The 18,366-nt window shown below is 36.6% G+C and overlaps 2 protein-coding genes across 5 annotated transcripts in view; one reads left to right on the plus strand and one right to left on the minus strand.

Annotated features, from left to right (window-relative positions):
- Positions 1–12,353, plus strand: part of LOC105274058 (protein bric-a-brac 1) — a 208,786-nt gene extending 196,433 nt beyond the window's left edge. For 2 of the 3 annotated variants that reach the window (XM_011316870.1, XM_011316871.1), the window contains 5 exons: positions 3,883–3,940; positions 6,666–6,846; positions 7,066–7,157; positions 7,732–7,959; positions 8,251–12,353. In XM_011316870.1, coding sequence (XP_011315172.1) covers positions 3,883–3,940; positions 6,666–6,846; positions 7,066–7,157; positions 7,732–7,959; positions 8,251–8,732 — 1,041 coding nt within the window. In that variant the 3' untranslated portion in view covers positions 8,733–12,353. The remainder of the gene's footprint in view (positions 1–3,882; positions 3,941–6,665; positions 6,847–7,065; positions 7,158–7,731; positions 7,960–8,250) is intronic. The other variant, XM_011316872.1, reaches the window with a different exon arrangement.
- A 1,366-nt stretch (positions 12,354–13,719) lies between these two features.
- On the minus strand, positions 13,720–17,775 carry NUCB1 (Nucleobindin 1). 2 transcript variants are annotated; one of them, XM_011316868.1, is made up of 11 exons: positions 17,534–17,774; positions 16,836–16,976; positions 16,479–16,583; positions 16,183–16,401; positions 16,007–16,103; positions 15,782–15,858; positions 15,430–15,710; positions 15,200–15,356; positions 14,833–14,868; positions 14,208–14,588; positions 13,720–14,134 (listed from the first exon to the last, which is right to left on the minus strand). In XM_011316868.1, the coding sequence occupies exons 2-11, from the start codon at positions 16,959–16,961 to the stop codon at positions 13,976–13,978; spliced, it is 1,638 nt and encodes a 545-aa protein (XP_011315170.1). In that variant the 5' UTR covers positions 16,962–16,976; positions 17,534–17,774; the 3' UTR covers positions 13,720–13,975. The 2 variants fall into 2 exon arrangements, with proteins under 2 accessions (XP_011315170.1, XP_011315171.1); XM_011316869.1 differs by lacking the exon at positions 14,833–14,868 and having other exon boundaries at positions 17,534–17,775.
- Between the last annotated feature and the right edge of the window lie 591 nt (positions 17,776–18,366).

Genomic DNA, 18,366 nt, shown 5'->3' on the forward strand with positions numbered 1-18,366 from the left:
CATCCCCCCACCATCCCTTCACAATCCCCCACCGCCCACTCACCACCCATTCACCACCCATCACTATCCCAACGTACACGACCAAGCCAGATCGTGCGTGCACGCGACATCATCCAGTCGCCAGTACTTGGTACTTGCTGTACTTGCCTTCTCTATGCGCAAGCAGCATGCATTCCTCATCGCAACCAGCATCTATGCACTCCTCGTACGAAAGGACTTTGTACACTGTACCCGGGTTGTAATGGCAACACAGATACAGCATTGAGTCCCACTGGTGCTCCTGGATGTTGTGATTTAACCACAGTGAACATTATTCAGAGGATAATCCCTTCCTTACTTGATTCTCACGGGATCGATTGAGGTACCCCAATTATCTGTTGCCTGTACTCCATGTTTATTATTTTTCACATTTTTTCAGAATTCTTCAATTGCACGATACAAGCAAAATCCGTTCTTCATTATTATTATTAATTAAGTCATTACTGGACTTTTTTATTGTCTATGGGAGGAGGAAGAGTCATTTTGTATTATTACTCGCATATTTAAATTTTTTTCTAATGCGAAAAAACGGGTTAAGGGAGAGTTAATAGATTTAATTTTTTTTTATTGAAAAATTAGATAATTGCTTTGAATATTTTTGTGGTAATGGAAAATGGAGGAGAATGGAGGAAATTCATGTGATTTTTTCTCCGAATCACGTTTTTTATTAAAAATATTTAACAGATAATATTTTCAACAGCAAATTTTCACATATAAAAAGCGATAAATCCAGGGCCGATGCCACTTGTGATAATAAACACGAAAAGTATTTATAACGAGTCTTGTTTCTCACCCGAAAAGAGATTCAAAGGGGCGTTTCACAAGGCGCTGTGAATACAAATAGTCGTTTCCGCTTCATTTTGTTGGATAAAGAAGGAAAAAAAAAAGGGTTGGAGGGGTAAAGAGGTGGAGGGATCCCTTTCTTCTAATTCCCTATGCTCTTTTTGCCTTTTAATACCGCGAGAAAGAGAAAGAGAAAGAGAATAAAGTAAAAAATTACGAACAGATGAGTAATAAAGTGAAGGTTTTCCTTCGTACTTGAAACATCACTGCTCAACTTATTTTCTTTAACTTCCTCTCGAGTAGTCACTCGTCCTTAACAATATCCACTTATTCACTGAATTCATGAAATAATTATTTCCAATCGCGTAATAACGTCTGGATGGAGACGACACTCGAGGGAAGATCCACTCGATCTAGACAGTAGAGGGTAAAGGGCGACAGAAATATATATTAAAAGGTATGAAAGAAAAAAAAATATATTATCGAACAAGAATTTTTTTTATCCTGTTGCGATTGAGGAATTAATTATTTCGTTTTCTGTGCACTTCTGTCATTGATAATTCATTAATTAATATTCTCACTCATTTTTTTCATGGATAATCTACGGGAGATTTTTTTTTTCTCGGTACTAATTAAACGTAGAAATGATACAGATGTCAAATTGATGACTATTTTCATCGTAATTACGTGAAAATCAAATTCTCTTGAAGTTTTGGGTGAAAATGGTAATGAATTTTCAAGGTAACATGGAAAAAGTAGTCACACCGTTGGCCAGGATACGTATCCTCGGTACCGCGCAGTCTGGACGTTAATTTAGACGAATTTCATTAGAACAAACGAACTTTGCTAATCCAAGGTAATCCGATTAGAAATTTGCCCCAGGGGTGCATCGCCAGGCGAATGAGGGAGACTTTTGGAGGGTGAGGATAACTCCTATCCACCCATATTTCCTCAATGCTAAATCCGCCATTACTATCGCCGGGGTTGGGCCCGACGTTAGGGCCGACGGTTCACTTCAAGCATGCCGATGTTGACTCTAATTCTCGGCTCTATTTTCTCTTTTGGTAAATATTTGGGGAATTCCCGTCGGTCTCCGTTACGACGGGATTTTCCGTCTGACTAATTGATTAAAAACAGATACAAAAATAATCTTTTTGGATTTTTCTTACTCATTTCAGTCGATTCAAAATATTTTTATTATAATAAATTCGAAAGAAAATTATCCATCGGATAATTCTAATGTCAAGATTATTTGAAAGAAGAAAAGTTTTGAGATGAAAAATTGACGGAGGAATTTGAAGAGATAAAAAATGGCGCAATAATTCGCGATTTTTCCACGACTTCTAATTTTTTTCGGGAGTAGAAATGAATTTTCAACGGTTTTAATCGCGAAGAGAAGTTTTCTGTCTGATGACTCGTCCCCAATCGCGAAAATGGGGTGGAAAATTGGAAAAAAGACAGTAGCAGTCATCACGATGAAAACGCACACGCACCCGATATTTTCCCGGTGAAAAACCACACAAAGAATTATTGAGTAGTAGCCAATTCTCAGAGTGGCCGCATATTCTGTGCTTTTTTTCGTCCCCATGCAAACAGTAACAAGGATAAAAAGAGAATCAGCCAGAAGAAAAGGAGAAAAGGGAGACAAATGGAAGAGAGTGGAAGGGAGAGTATATAACACGTGCATTTTTCATCGTCTCGTGTCCCGAGAAACGCACACATACTCATTTTTTTCGCCTCTCTGCTTTCTTTTTTTCTCTATCTTCACTACTTTTTTTTTTTTCACCGAGAGACGTGTACACGATGTACTTGACGTGGGCATTGACGAGAAAATTGCAGCAGCCACTCTCGTATTCCAGACCATTTCTATTTTATATATACCACTTATTATTTCTAGCCAACTTTTTTTTCTAGTCAGTGGAGAAAATATACTGGCACTTTTGTTTCTACGGTATTATGGGATGTTAATGGGATTGCGAACTGCAACGATAAGTTGAAAAAATAGAGGGGAGCTCTCATCAATCATTGCAATCATCCAGGAATACTTTTTCACTCTGAACTGGTGGAAAATTATAGTTGAAAATTCAAGTGAAAAAACTTGGCGTTTTTAAGAACGAGACAGTAACCGAGAAAGAAATTTCTGGTAAATTCTTTAGCGACAAATCAGTAAATTTATTTTCGGAAATCTCGAGAAATTTTTATGACCCCGACAGAAAGAAATTGTAGGAATTCCCCGGAAATTAAATTCCAATTCAAATTTTCTATGAGAAAATTTCCACTCATTTCCAACAAATAATTCCCCAGAAATTTCCAATTTCCACTGATTTTCTCACACAAACAACAAAAAATACAGAATAGTGTAAACCAGAGAACAACTCGACTCCCGAGTTTATCCTGTTGATAAACAATAACAATTTTTCATGAGATTTAAAACCTCGTGAATGTAAATAACAGACGGAAGTTTCAATGAAGTGGATGGAAATGGGAGTTGGACGAGAAGAAGAGTGCATCTGAGTAAATCCCTTGAAGACCCTCAAAAATTCATTTGGGAAAAGTGAGGGGAGGGCGAAGGGGTGGTTAGGAGTGAGGGGAGGTAATACGAGATACGTATTGCGTTCTGGAACAAAAAGTGCAGGGAAATAAACTTTCAAAATGAACCAACTTTGCGTGTGTCTTTCACCGTTATTTTTCCTCCCGGAAATGACGCATTTTTTTTTTCTACTGTTATTTTCCTTCGTACTGAATGTTGGATAAAGCATCCACATATTACCAAAGTTGTTTCCCTTCTGGCGGCTCGAGGTAATTATTCCGGGAGTAATTAACCTGGGGAGTGACTTTAAGAGGACTGCGGGCTCTTGATGGGCTTTTGAAAAAACAAGTCTTAAGAATATTTCAGAAAATATGATTTCCTCGGCAAACATTAATATTCCCGATGATAATAACCCGAATTTTCCATTTTTACATGAATTCGAACGATTTTTACGATTTCTGGAAAATTATTGATTGTTCATTAATTTTTATTGCAGTTGTTTTAATAATTCATTATTTTTTTTGTTATAGGCCAAGTTGTTGGAGTCTTCCCATGCTTGGCTCGGTGCCTCCACCTCCAATATATCAGGTGAGTGTTCCCCCAATTGTTTATAAAAACCGTGAAATTACAATTGCATCGACATTCGATAATTATCAATGGATTTAAAAAATTATTTATCCTTCCAACTCTTTCCTGCATTTACAATTAAACATTCAGGTATTAAATTCGCTGGAGAAATTTAGTTTCGGTGGTAAAAAACAATTCCAAAAGAAATTCAAAACTGCCAGGGGGACATTTTACTGGCAAATAACCCGCGAGATTTGTCATTATATTTTATGTTTAATCGTTTATTCTTATCCCGCAATTGTATCGTTTCACCTTCACGATTCATTTTATTTATCATTTGAAAATAATATTGGGTATTCTCGTCATAACAAAAACAACCGTTTCATTGGGCGAAAAATAAATTTAAAAAAACAACCAGAAAAACACGGGGATTTTCCGGTGGACCAACAGGTGGCTTTCCATCCCTCATTTACAAAACTTTGTGATTTTTTTTTTTGTTCAACCGGATAAAATTTCAAAACCCTTGAACACCACTTGACGAGACCACTCGCAGTTCCAGGGATTTTTCAACGTGTGGGAGAATTTATAAATTTTCTATTTTTAATCACAAAAATTTACTTTTCCGTATTAAAAAATTATATCCGCCAAACATTCACTTACTCGATTAAAATATTCTCCATAAATAATTTCAATAACTCAATGCCTTGCCCGGTACTCCCAATAATTATTCTTCAATTAGTCTTCAAGATTGAATTAGAATTCTCAAACAAATGCAATTAGATCTATATAAAAAATATAAAAAATTCTTCGAAGTAAATGACTATTTGATGGAGAAATCAAATTGAATGATCCCCAAAAAAAATAATTAAACAACTGGACATGATGGATTTGGATTAACGAAGGGGTCACGCAATTTTCGTGGTGAAATAGGGGATGAGGGTTGAAATGGTGGGATAAAAAGTGCGTTAATAACTGGCGATGGGGTATAATGTGAGAAAGCAGACGATGGAAAAAGGTATAAATTCCACCGAAAAAAAAATCTAATCCTTAGGAATTTCTAATAACCCACGAAATCCTCATGCATTTAGCCAAAAGTCGCTGTGTATTCTAGCTGAATATTCGAGCCTGATGAAGCTGAAGGCACCAACATGGACTCGTCATGATCTCCAGGAAGCCATTGAGGCTGTTGTTACCCAAAAAATGCGTTTCACCCAGGCATCCAGCAAGTACGGAATACCAAAGGGTACCCTGTACGACAACATCCTTGGAAAATCAAAGAGGATGATGGTCCTCGAGGAGACAGGACTCGACTCCATCGAGGAAAATGCTGTGCTTGAATTCTGTTGTGACATAACAGTCAGCCCTTACAACCGAAGAACTAAAAAATCCCTAAACTCGATATTAAATTTTGTTGAAAAATTGAAAAAGGGCCGTGAACCCGGCTTCGTATTCACGGGATTGTCCGGTTTCAGGTGGTGGTGGGCATTTTGTAAAAAGCATTCCATTGTCTCCCTCTACTTCAACGACGATAACGATAACGAATAATGATATTAATAATTAAATAATAGCAATATCAAAGTGATTGAGAAATTCAGTGCCTTCCTACTGCCTTTCAAATTGATTACATAAGTTATTGAATAACTGTTAATTAATGCTTGAAGAGATCTATGTATGATAACGCTATAAATATTGAGATTAATTCTGCTCAATTGTTAATGTAAGATAAACTCGTTGAATTCCGGCATTCCCCCATCAATTGCTCAATTTTATTGGTGGCGATTTTGTTTAATGCAATTTTTGTTGTTTTTTTTTTTGCTTCTGTACTTTATTATTTCGATGGAGCGATTATCGAAGAACACGTGGTGCTATTTCATTCCATTAGGTCCAATAATGACTTTTAAACGATGAGATAAATAAAAGGCAAAAAGCGCAATGCTCAATTTGGTGAGTTTAGAAAATTAACAAATGAAAAAACGTTTAAGTAGTTAATAAAAGTCCACTCGAGCAATTCTGACATTTATACGTTCCAAAGATAGAAACTATTCGCATGGGCGTGCGTATGTGATTTCCAATTAATTGTATTAATTAATCATTCAACTGGAGGTAGGAGTAATTAGAACCAATAACTAAAACTATTAAATAATCGTCGCGAATTGAGGCCATTGACGAGGGGCAGTAACGGGTGATCGAGTATTTTTCTTGACAAATTTACGTCTTGCATCACTGCAGATATTTTTAGAGAATTTATTAAAAAAAAACCATCCATTCCCACGATTTTTCAAGTCAATACTTGGGTGAGATTTTTTTTTTCTCACCCGACGATCAATCGATTTATCAATTATTTAAGTTATTGTAAGTCGTTTATTGTTGAATATAAAATCCGCTGTGTTAAAACTATAGCCTTTTTTGTGTCTATTGTATCACTTGAAGAATACAATGTGTTGACCCTCAATTAACCCAATTATATATTTTTTTTTTCTCTTCACAATTTGTTGGAATTAATTGCTCATGCTCGGTTGGTTTTAGTTTCAGATGAGTATCGCCGAAAGGTATAAAAAATCTATAAAGAAAAAAAAATACAAATAGTATTATTTATCATTCTGGTAAATGCCTGGAGATATCTTATCAATGATTTATGGTCTCATTGCATCATACATTTTATTGACTCATTGCGGGTTGAATCGAGATTATTCTTCTAATGGAATATTTCCCCCGTTTTTTCTTATCCCACGGGGGGATGTTTCAGCAGACAGCTACCAGTATCAGCTCCAATCGCTCTGGCAAAAATGCTGGAACACAAATTCGGGACTTGTTCATAATCTACGCTTTCGGGAACGTGGACCACTGAAGTCTTGGAGGCCCGAGACCATGGCCGAGGCGATCTTCAGTGTTCTGAAGGAGGGACTATCATTGAGTCAAGCAGCTAGGTAATTAAAGCTCCTCAATAAAACTCCGCATTGAAAAACCCGTTTCAACAATTGATTCAATTGGCTCATGAAGCAACTCGATAAATCACTAATTCTCATCTTCCCCCTTAAAAAAATCTCCAACTTCTCCCTTGAAAATTAAAAAAAAATTACTACCCCGTCAATTTAACTTGCATCATTCGAATAAATTTAATTCCACTATTTCTCCTCTTTTTTCAGAAAATACGATATTCCATATCCAACATTCGTCCTCTACGCGAATCGTGTCCACAACATGCTAGGACCGAGCTCCGATGGCGGGGCCGGTGAGTGTTAGTTGCAATTTTCCAGTTTTTTTTATTAAATAAATATGAAAACAAAAAAATCTGACAACTCGCTGACTTTATTGCACCTCAATATCGACCAATCGAATGACAAATCGAGGTAATCCCGGCTAAAACCAATCACCCACTCATAATTATCCCGAATAATCAATAACCAAGGATAAAATACCGTGAAATAGCCCTGACTATCGAAACCTATGGAGTGTGCATTTGAATTTAGTTGCCCTCGTAAAAGGAGCAATTACAAACGTACAGCAGCTCGTTTGTTGGACGCATTAGGGCGAGCCGTAGTGTTTTCTCGCAGTTACACCATTTGACGCCCATTGTGTTTACGTCAGGGCCGAGTTTAATTCGTTATTTTATCGTCGACGAGAGGAGAGAACGATAATAGCATTAACAACATTAACCCACCCCCTAGGATTTAATTCTGTTAAAAAATTTTCCGAGTCTTTAACACCCATAGATTTTTCGGTGGAGTTGTCAATGGAGTCAGGACATGTCAGGATAGCTTGTCACCAGGTTCAACATATCAATTGATTTGTATTTTTTCATTTATAATCAGATCTACGACCAAAGGGACGGGGAAGACCCCAGAGGATTCTCCTCGGTGTGTGGCCAGACGAGCACATCCGTGGTGTTATCAGGGCTGTTGTATTCCGTGACGGCTCCATCGTCAAGGACGAACCAAATCCAATGTACCCCAGCCTGGCGAATTACGCGTGCAATGGGCCAGAGGGGGCGGTAAGCCCTGGTGCTGCTGCGGCTGCTGCGGTTGCTGCGGTCGCCCAAGGTAATTGCCAACGATATTTTCCCTCAAAACCCAAACTCTCACCCCAAAAACCTCTTTCCCACTTTGATAAATATCGAAATACACCATCGACGCCTCGGGCATTGCATCACTCCATCATCCATTGGCAAATTCTCATTATTCTTATTGATTCTTACTGATTCTTATTGGTGATTAATTAAATTTTTGGTAATTATAGCTCTCCTGATGAGAGCTCCCAATTTGCTGATGCTCCTGTCCTATTCTTTTTCATTACCGAATTTTAATAAATTTTGTAAAAATTGTGTGTCTCAGGCCTTCGACACCAAATGTGCAGCATGGTAGCAGCAGCACAGTCCCACCAGCACGACATGATAGCTACAAATCTATCAGCAAACTTCCAAGCAGCTGTTCAAGTTAATCAGCACCATCTCAATAACAACAGCGGCTCGAGTAATAACAACAATACTAATAACAATAATCGTAATTCACCGTTGATACTGGGACTGCCAAGTCCTGGATCGGGTGGACCACCGGAGAGTCCAATGGAGGGAAGTCCATTGGCAAGTCCTTTGGCACCATTGATGGATCCAGCTCACATCCCCAGTAGCGTTGAAGTTGGAATTGGTGTCAGTGGTATGACGTACAAACCCCAGCGTAGCTATGTCAGTCCAAGACCCGAGAATATGTTCCAGGAGGATATATCTGATCTCGTTAAGAGTTCACATGGCCACAAGGACAAGGACAAAGTGCCAGTTAAGATTGAACCATTGACTGATTCCAGAAGCGAGCAGTAATTTTGTCATGTCGTGGCAGGCTCTTCGTTTTTTTTTATATTGTCAGGCTCTGGGCCCACGTTGCAGTTCTCTCCTGGGGTGTGTAATTAAGGTGGTGAGGGAGCTTGGAACTGTTGAGGTACTTGAGTTGATCAATTTTTTTGTTTTTATTTTTTTCTTTTACCGAGGAATACGGGAGAACGCGGGAAAATCAAAAGAATGTTACGAGCAGTGTAAAGAGTTATTTGTCTCGTACCCCCTTGAGTGTTTGAGTCATATTTTGTGGGACACTGAGTGGAGTACTTGAGGATTAAGCGATCGGATGGAACAAAATACGATTGAACGTAGGTTGAGTGGAGTATGGGATTAGAATTATTAAATTTTAGTCGTTGATTACCGAATTTACGCCAAAATTCACCCGAAGGATACGGATAATATCGATTAGATGATTTCGGGGTAAAGGTACTCAAGATAATTTATATGTACGCAATACGGATTATGTGTTAATGCCAAATGTATAATAGTTTGATGAGGATCGGTTGCATGCTGTAGGGAGAATTTTTTCAGATGAATCATTGAGTGGTCACTTTTATTTAACGGCTGAACACGCGTCGAAAGAGCCAATTGATTGCATGAAAATAAGATGAAAATTTTTAGTTGTTTGGGGTTAAAATGGCGGTGAGAATTGGGGCAATGGCGATGTTGTCATTTTCTAGTCAATCGAACGTCCAAGCTATTTATTGGAAATTTTTTCTTTCCTTTTTTTGCTGGATTTCGACAAGTGTTCGGTACGTTGACACCAGATACAGATGAATTACAAATTTTCAGAGTTTCTCTTTAAAAAATGTCACCGTGTTTTTTTATGGTATCAATTAAAATGATAGAGGAAAAGTAATGTACAAAATTTGTCGCACGTCCTCGTCTTGTCGGGGATGTAGTTGAAGGGGGACAACCGTAAAATTTTAAAGGAGATGAAGACTTGGAGGTGGGAATACGTGAAATTATACTGAAAGGTGCAACAACTCGACGAGTTTTTGACAAAGAGTCGAATTATTTAAGTAATGATTGCCTTCCTGCCATATTTGGGGTATGCCAAGTATAAAAATTATAAGATTTAGGTATAAAAAAAAGTGAAAAAAAAATGTTTATGATGACAAAAAAATGAATTGAAGAACGTAGACTGGATCTTTGAGGACATTGGAGAGTATTCGAATCATCTGAGTGTTTGAGTGAATGGGGGAAAAATAAAGGTGAGTATTTCTGCGTGTGATTATGGATGAGAGCTTGCCTTTCTTTGTTTATTCGAGAGATCGTGCTATTTTTCAAAATTGTAAAGAAATTGCCGTGCGTTATTTCGGCCAAAGTAATGGGACCCTGGGATTCTCGATTCAGAAAAAAAAACCCCATCCCCTTGGGAATTTCTCTAGTGTAAAAAGAAAAAATAATTCGAAGTGGCCTTCGTAAAATGAAAAACAAATCTCCATGAGAATCTTGTTTTTTGGCTTTCTTTCCACGTGTTGGATTTTTTTTTTGTCCAGGAATTGATAAAAGAAAGTTCTCGCGCGTCTCGGTCGTTTTTTAACGTTTTCTGGATAAATAGTGACGCGCAAATTAGTTCAGTATTATTTATATCCCCATGGGGATTCGACTCGGCCTTTTTTTTGGAAAAAAAGATTAGCCTCTACTATTTGTCTGTCCCTAATTATTTTCTATACTTTTTCAGTATTTTTCTCTCCGTGGATCGAAACGTAAAATTCTTTGAAATTAATTACGTGGGGAATTCTTAATTATCACAAATTTCATTATGATGACTGAACTAATTTGGCGTTGAAAGAAGTGATAACGAGTCAAATTCGTTCTAATTAGCACGACGGTGATTAATATTAAAAAATGATATTCTTGATACAAACATTTTTGTGCGAAAATTACTCAAAAAAAGTGGAAAAATTATAATAAAGAAACACGAACGATCAATGATAAAATCTTGCATTACCATCTAAATAGGAAAACGTAATAAAAAATCTCACGGGCCGTTCGACGTCCTGTTGCTATCGTATACGTATTTAAAAATAAATCCTGAACTTTCTTATTTCCGACAAGTCGCTTTAAAAATTCCTAAACGGAAAACAATGGATACGGTTTTTACAATCTAGGCTTAAATGTGTTCAGAGTGAACTTTCAGATAAATCGGAGGGGGAAAAAAGCAAAAATTTTAAAACAACTTACACGACAAAATCGCGAGACCGAGAGCAAGCGAGTGTGCGAAAGTTTTTGAAAGATTGATACATGAGAAAATAAAATTAAATATTGTATAAAAAAAAAGTAGTAAGTGCCTTCCAAAAGAAAAATTGTTTAAAGAGTCCCGTAGATCGTGACCAGTTGTAAGTGAAAGAAATTCCAAATTTCGTCGTTCTAAAAATCTCAAAGTAACACTTTCAGGAATAACTAAAAATTGGTATCTGCAATGTGTCGATGAAAAAAAAAATACTAAGAATAACCAGTGTGTTTGCGAATTGAGTGTATGGTATTAAAAATGAAAAAAAAAAAAAAACTGATGAGGAAAGTCGCCTGTCGTGCAAACGCCGGGAACACCTCAAATGCCTGCCCGTTAGCGTTTGCACGTCACGCGTTTTTATAAAAACTCCGAAGAAACAATAATTAAATTCCGTTTGGATCGATCCACCACCGGTAATACCCTGAATGGCATGTCTGTAGGAAGTTGAACTTGTTTTTTTTTTCCATTTATCGAAACGATATGAGAATGAGAATTAAAAAAAATAATAATAATAAATAAATGAAAACGTGAGCTCTGAGAATAAATTTAAAAAGCTGGAGAAAACTAAAATCCTTCGTTTCCACATTTTGATATATCTGTGAAGAAGAAAGAAATAACAAAAATACATAAATACCTATATTACATACTTAATATGTAAGTGAAGAATAATGAAAAAAAAACACACAAAAAGTATCTAGTACGCTAATATTGATATAGTGAACATGAAATGATTATATAAAGGATATATATATATATATTATATATAAATTGATATATGTATATCGATACGGTTACTGCTGGGGTGCATTTACCAAAAACACAAGAATGAAAATTACGGAAAGAACTAAGTAAATTTTTCCTTTGATTTTCCATTACAAGACGATCCTCTAGACTAGAAAAAAAAATTAAATCACGGAGTCTTGGTGGTAGTACGCAATCGTTAAAATTCAAAGGCAGGATATGACAGTTTAAAGCTGATTTTTGGAGAACGCCAATTCGTCTAAATAGAATACAAAGAAATTATCTAAATGAGACCCAATATCAAAGCTAATTAATTATATGATTATCACTTCATGCCGCAATAACTAGAATCGTACTCAATCCTTCATTTCTTTGAAATGATAACTGATAGACGAGGGTAATGACAATTGACGTTAAATCGATGGGTGAAAATAAAAATCGCACACGACGGATAATGAGCCTACAGAATAAAACCGAACAAAAATCACGAATGCTTATTTTATCCCGCTAACTAAAAAACTACAGTTGAGAGATAGTTAAAATAGGTAAATTTCCTAGTTTATCAGAGACTTGGTAGTTGTTTTTCAAAGGGTAGAGTTCACGTTATTTGGTCTCGAATCATGATAGCAAAGGATACAACAGAAAACAGTGGAAGAAACTACCAGAAATCCTCACAGTTCATTTTTAAATCCCTGGAATAACGAGGAGTATACACGCGCAATGAGATCTGCTAATAAAAAAAAACAACAACAACAGTGGATGAAAATCAGCGAACGTTTGTGCAAGAGTGTAAATATGAAAGACGCAGCATCGCACGGCAGGTTCAATAAATGTATTATTGTATTCAATTGTATTTATAATTACTTGTCGTTTATTTAAAATGCAATGGAACAATTGCGCAGATGTTTGAATAAACGTTGAGTGATTTAACGTTTATTATTCGTTAATTTCGATTCCCCCCGAGGGCCCAATGATATTTATTAGACATTTTCTTTTCGATTTATTTTTACAAGTAGTTGATGATAGTTTACCTGTCGAATAGTGATAGTGAGATTATCGAGAAGGAAAAATTGATTATTAAATCGATGGCTACTCAGGGGGAATCCATCAGCAATTGTATAAATCATTCTTTTATTTATTCCGTTGAACGCATGTCCTTGCACCGAGAGCTTATGATCATATCGAGTGCTATTAACTAAAAAAGCCACAATTAATAACATCTGGAGCCCTCGACTGTGAGTCGATCAAGCTCTCGGCGTAATAAAAAAAAGAAAATAATAATAGTCTAACTGTTTTAGTTTTATATTGCTACATATCTCGAACGAGAATATTCCGTTTTACATAGATAGATGAATTTGTTATTTAAATTTCTATTTTATCGATTTAATTGTCCCCGACTGGACATTTTATAGGGATAATTACTCGATATTTTTTTAATGATAAATAAATATGGTAGTGTAGATTTTTTTTTCTGCGGGCGAAGCGAAGAAGCGAACAATTGCATTAAGAAAATTGTGACGGTAAATTGATATTTACTGGTGAATGAGAGATGATTATCCCCTTCCCCTTCCTCCTCTCCCTCTCGCCCTCTCCCCAAAAAAATGCTGTTGAACTTTTATTTATTACCCGAAGTGAAAAAATGTAGATGTTAAGAATGACGTTCTACCGGAATATGCTAGACTTATAAATACACCCTTATATATAATGAATTAAGCGTACATTACCTACCTTAATCCGTTGTTGTTTACGGATGAGAGAGAGATGATAAAAGAAAAATATGGAAACAGAAACAGAAAAAAATCACGCAATCATACATTTAAGTTGCTACTTGGCACGTATACCTAAGTAATATTACTAACATAAACAGTATGCAATAATAATAAATATGAGGAGAAAAAAAAATGAACATTCTATTACTATTTCACCTTCGCATCCTCATTTTCACTTTATCCAGCGTCTATTTTCCAGTGATCAAAGCACAACAAAAGGAAATAATACAAGGGAGATATTTTATTTTTAAATGCCTCTGACAATCTCATAAATACAAGACGTACGAATAATTCTCACAAAGATATACACGATATCGATTTTAAATTTTTCATAAACCATACGAGAGTAAATCCTTGGACTGCAAATGATTCCAATCAGCAAAGAGCACTCGTCAATTCGAAATGAAGGGATTAAAATTCATTAATACGTCATAGAAATTCAAACGTCGCGAAGAATTCAATTATCTAATGCAATTCCTTCACGTGTGTACCACGTTGGGGGAGGCATTGTGAATTGCATCGATCGGTTGAACTTTGGCAACTGGCTCAGGTGGATGCTGAACCTGAAGAGGCTGTTGCTGTTGCTTCGCCACTGGGATAGCATTCCCTTGGACGTGCTGGTTACTGATCACAGGTTGCTGCACAATAAAAAGAAATTGATTAAATTAACTAATTAAATCAGTCTTGAAGGTTCACCGGGAGACTAATAACCTGAACAACATTCGGTTGAACCTGTTGAGGAGGTGGTTGGTACTGCTGCTGGACGGGCTGTTGTCCCTGAGGCACTTGATACTGAGCCTGGCCCTGCACTGGCACCTGATGCGGTTGTGGCACAGGTACTTGTCCCTGATACTGCTGGACAGGCACCTGTCCCTGATATTGCTGCTGCACAGGCACCTGTCCCTGATACTGCTGCTGCACAGGCACCTGTCCCTGATATTGCTGCTGCACGGGTACATGTCCCTGATACTGCTGCTGCACAGGTACGTGTCCCTGATACTGCTGCTGCACAGGTACATGTCCCTGATACTGCTGCTGAACAGGCACTTGTCCCTGATGATGCAACTGATTCGGATCAATATGCGGTGGGAACTACAAAAATTAAAAATAATTTATACTCCACAATATTTCTTTCATATTCCCTTCGATGTATTGAATCTGACAGGACTATTCAAAATTTAAAATTGTAATGCATTTTTAAGAAATTAATCTGTAAAATAATTGTCAATAAATTATTTATTTAGTGGTTAAATGTTAAATAATCCTGAGATGATTACATATGCACTTCAAATAGTAGTCATGCAATAAAAATAAATTTCTACTGAAAACCACTCACCTGTTCATGGTGTCCATAGTCTGGATGAGAGGGTATCTAATTTGCAAAAAAAAAGTGCACAGGCATGATTATTCCCCAATCAACTGCAATCCACTTAAATTTTTTCGCACGTTGAAAAATGAGTGGGAATGAAGAAAATGGAAAATAGCACGAGTAATTATTCAAGCATGCCACATGCCAAACTGCGCATGCATGTTCGTAAAAAAAATTCAACGACAATTTCACAATATTCATCGGTAACAGATAGAATTCAATAGCGGAGGGGTGAAAGGTATTAGAAATTTGGCATAAATATTCCACGAGAACTCGACCGGAGAACGTGTTAACTCTTCGCTATTGAATTGAAGGTGAGAGGGAGATGACTCACCAGTCCTTGAGCAATCAACTTTTGAATTTCTTGTTCTCTTTGTTTTTCAAAGGCCTGGTACTCTTGTTCTGAATATATCTCCTGTTCGTCCAGAGTTTTCCATCCTGGATCTTTCTCGAACTCTTCCCGTTTCGTTTGCGCAATGAATTCATCGTAGCTGGGAAATTAATAATCAATCATTAATTACCACAAGAGTAAAACCATGCTCAGAGGAAATATCGAGTACTCACTCGATGATTCCATCGTGATTTGTATCAGCACTCGAAAATACGTGCTCCCTCATGCGTTCCATTTCCTCCTCCCTCTCCCGAGGATCATCCTCAGGGTTTCCATTGTGTATTTTACTCAATTCCTTCATAAACAGTGTTTTAACTTCATTCTGATCCCAGTAACCATTCTGATCGAGGTCGTGCATGTAGAAGAATGTTTTTGGATTGAAATCCTGATCCTCCATGTGATCCTGTTTCTCCCAGACTTCCTCCAGCTGCTGTTTGCTGCCAGGCTCATGCAACTGGAGAATTTGAATTCATTAATAACTTCCATGGCAATATTTTTTGAATTTACTCCAGATAAATTTCTTACTGGCTGATGTTTCTTGTGCTTCTCCTTCATTTTCTGCAACTCATCTGCATATTTTTTTTTCCCTTCCTCATTCAATACTGACAAATAAATAAAAATTAGTTTCTTTTTTCCCTCGAAGGAAACATGAAAACTTAGTTGTGACCCTAAGCTTCCATCACCATATGATTTCCAATCACCCAAATCCCATGAAATAAGCGTGATATTATCAGTAATTGCCAGAATTACCCTTCATTTTCTGTTCCTCTTCGAATTTCTTTTGCATTTCGTATTCTTTGAACTCCTCCTTACGCTTTCTGTCCGCCTCAGCTAAATCTTCATTCGTCTGTCAATGAAAATAGAAAATTATTAATCAAATTGATCAATAATTATTGTCAATGTCAAGGAGTCGTCAGGAATCGCACCTTCTGGATTAGCTTCTTGAGATCCTCAATTTCAAAAGTATCGGAATTCGAATGATCAATATGAGAAGCCGCATTCTTCGACACCTTGTGTCCCTGGTTCAATTCTCTTTTTTTACGATTGAGATCATTCAGTCTCGCTAACTCAGTCCTCTTCACTTCATCTAATTTCGTTCTCACGTGGTGATTCACGTGCTCCAATTCCATTGCGATTTTTCCTGACTAATAATACGAATGCAAATTAATGAAACCAAAATAATCGATAGAGGGAAAAAAATCAGAGATGTTTCTTTACTGACTCGTATATCAACTTCCTGAGCTTTCTCCAGCTTCTCACGAAAGGCGGGATCACTCTCCAGGGCCTGGACTACCTCCTTCAGGTATCTCTCATACTCAAAGACCATCTAGGAATATTTGAAATCCTCTCATTACGGTATGATAATTTATCTTCGATTGGAGTTCAATGCAAGAGTTAAAATTCCACAACTCCATTTAGATAATAAATAGTTATCGGGGAATATCTCTGAATCTAAGCGACATAACGAGATTTTTGTAATGACCTTTTTTGTAGGTGTCATTCTAATCTACGGAAAAGGTCCTGAGAAAAATTTCGATATCTGTCCTGGATTCCCAGATATTCTTAAAGGAATACTTACACCGTCCTCTGCCTTTTCGTCGACTCCATTCTTTTTATCTCCTTCATGGTGTGTCTTGGTGACAGGAGGAGCAACAATTTGTTGCACCACGAGCAACAATACACTCAATAATAAAAATCTACTCATTTCACCAACGAATATCTGAAAAATTTAATACCCGATGAAGATCTTCCGTTTTATCGGCTAGCCCGTGACAGATAACTCAGATAGAATCAAAAAATTCTGGATTTATTTTCCTTATGACGTGGAAATGTGGGACATTTAATGAATCCCGCCAATTACTGTGCACCACGTTAAAAAGGGAGCGGATGTTGGAAGTTTGTGTAAACAATGTGAAAAGGCACGTACATTAACGAGAAAAACGAGGAATAATTTCACTAATTTGGATGACAGATTTATATTTTCAAGAAAGCATTCACACGTTCCCAGAATTACCAGTGGGCACTTCCACGTTTCGAATAATGATTGATGACAATGTAAAACAAACAAGGAAATTGAAATGAAAAAAAGGCCACGTAGGGGTTAAATTCTAGAGTGAAATGTCTCGATTGATTATTTCCGGGACGAATTGAGTGGTCGAAGATAAAATCTGAATCATTCCAATCGTAAAACTTTATGCATTTTGATAAATTCGATGAAAAATTGAATGACTGAACATTAAACAACTTTCAGATAATACTTTAATCTGGATTACTCACATTCTAGTATCACAAGATGGTGAACAATCGGGGAAGACCCCCGGAGCTTCAGGTGAATTTTTTTTGTTGAGTGACACTTGACAATAATTTGTCGGATCTTCAATAAATCCTGGGAGATTAGGAGTCAAGTGTTTTGGAAAGCTGTGACGTGTGTTGACCCAAGAAAAATAAATTTAAACCCCCAGAACTGAGTCTCTACTTCAGTCAATCCTCTTTGACCTCGACGAAGTTGGGTACTGAAGACCTGGGGAAGAGGTCACCACAGGTTGTCGTCGGTAAAAAGAATTCCAGTGCCTGGAAATCGTGTAATCGACAGCGGATATCAACTCCATAATAATTACAGTCATATAATTAACAGGAAAGTCATTAATTTTTTTTATCATTTTTACTTTAGAATTTATTTTGGTTTTCTAACAAAATCAACTGAAATAATTCCCACGAATTTCGAACGTGATTCTATAATTTATGAATTGTTATTCCATTATTAATCCATAGTATATAATTTTATTAATAATTTTTTATACAATTTTCCTCGTGAAACTCATTAAAATCCAGAAAAAAAGTTCAACCGAAAAATTCATTAAAATAATTCAATCAATTCTCGCAAATAACTTGACGATTTTTTCACGATTAAAATATCGATTTTCCATGTAATAAATCGACGAATAAAAATAATACAATTTCTTTAATGGAAGGATTTTCAATTGAAAATCACGTGCATTTTTTCCAACTCAATGACTCCGTTAAAATAAATTAGATAAAAAAAATCGGTATAAATCGCCATGACAACTGATGAGTACGAGACCATTAAAATTTCGCATTAACAATTTCAC

The sequence above is a fragment of the Fopius arisanus genome, unplaced genomic scaffold (genome assembly GCF_000806365.1).
Source record: "Fopius arisanus strain USDA-PBARC FA_bdor unplaced genomic scaffold, ASM80636v1 scaffold00009, whole genome shotgun sequence".
NCBI lineage: Eukaryota > Metazoa > Arthropoda > Insecta > Hymenoptera > Braconidae > Fopius > Fopius arisanus.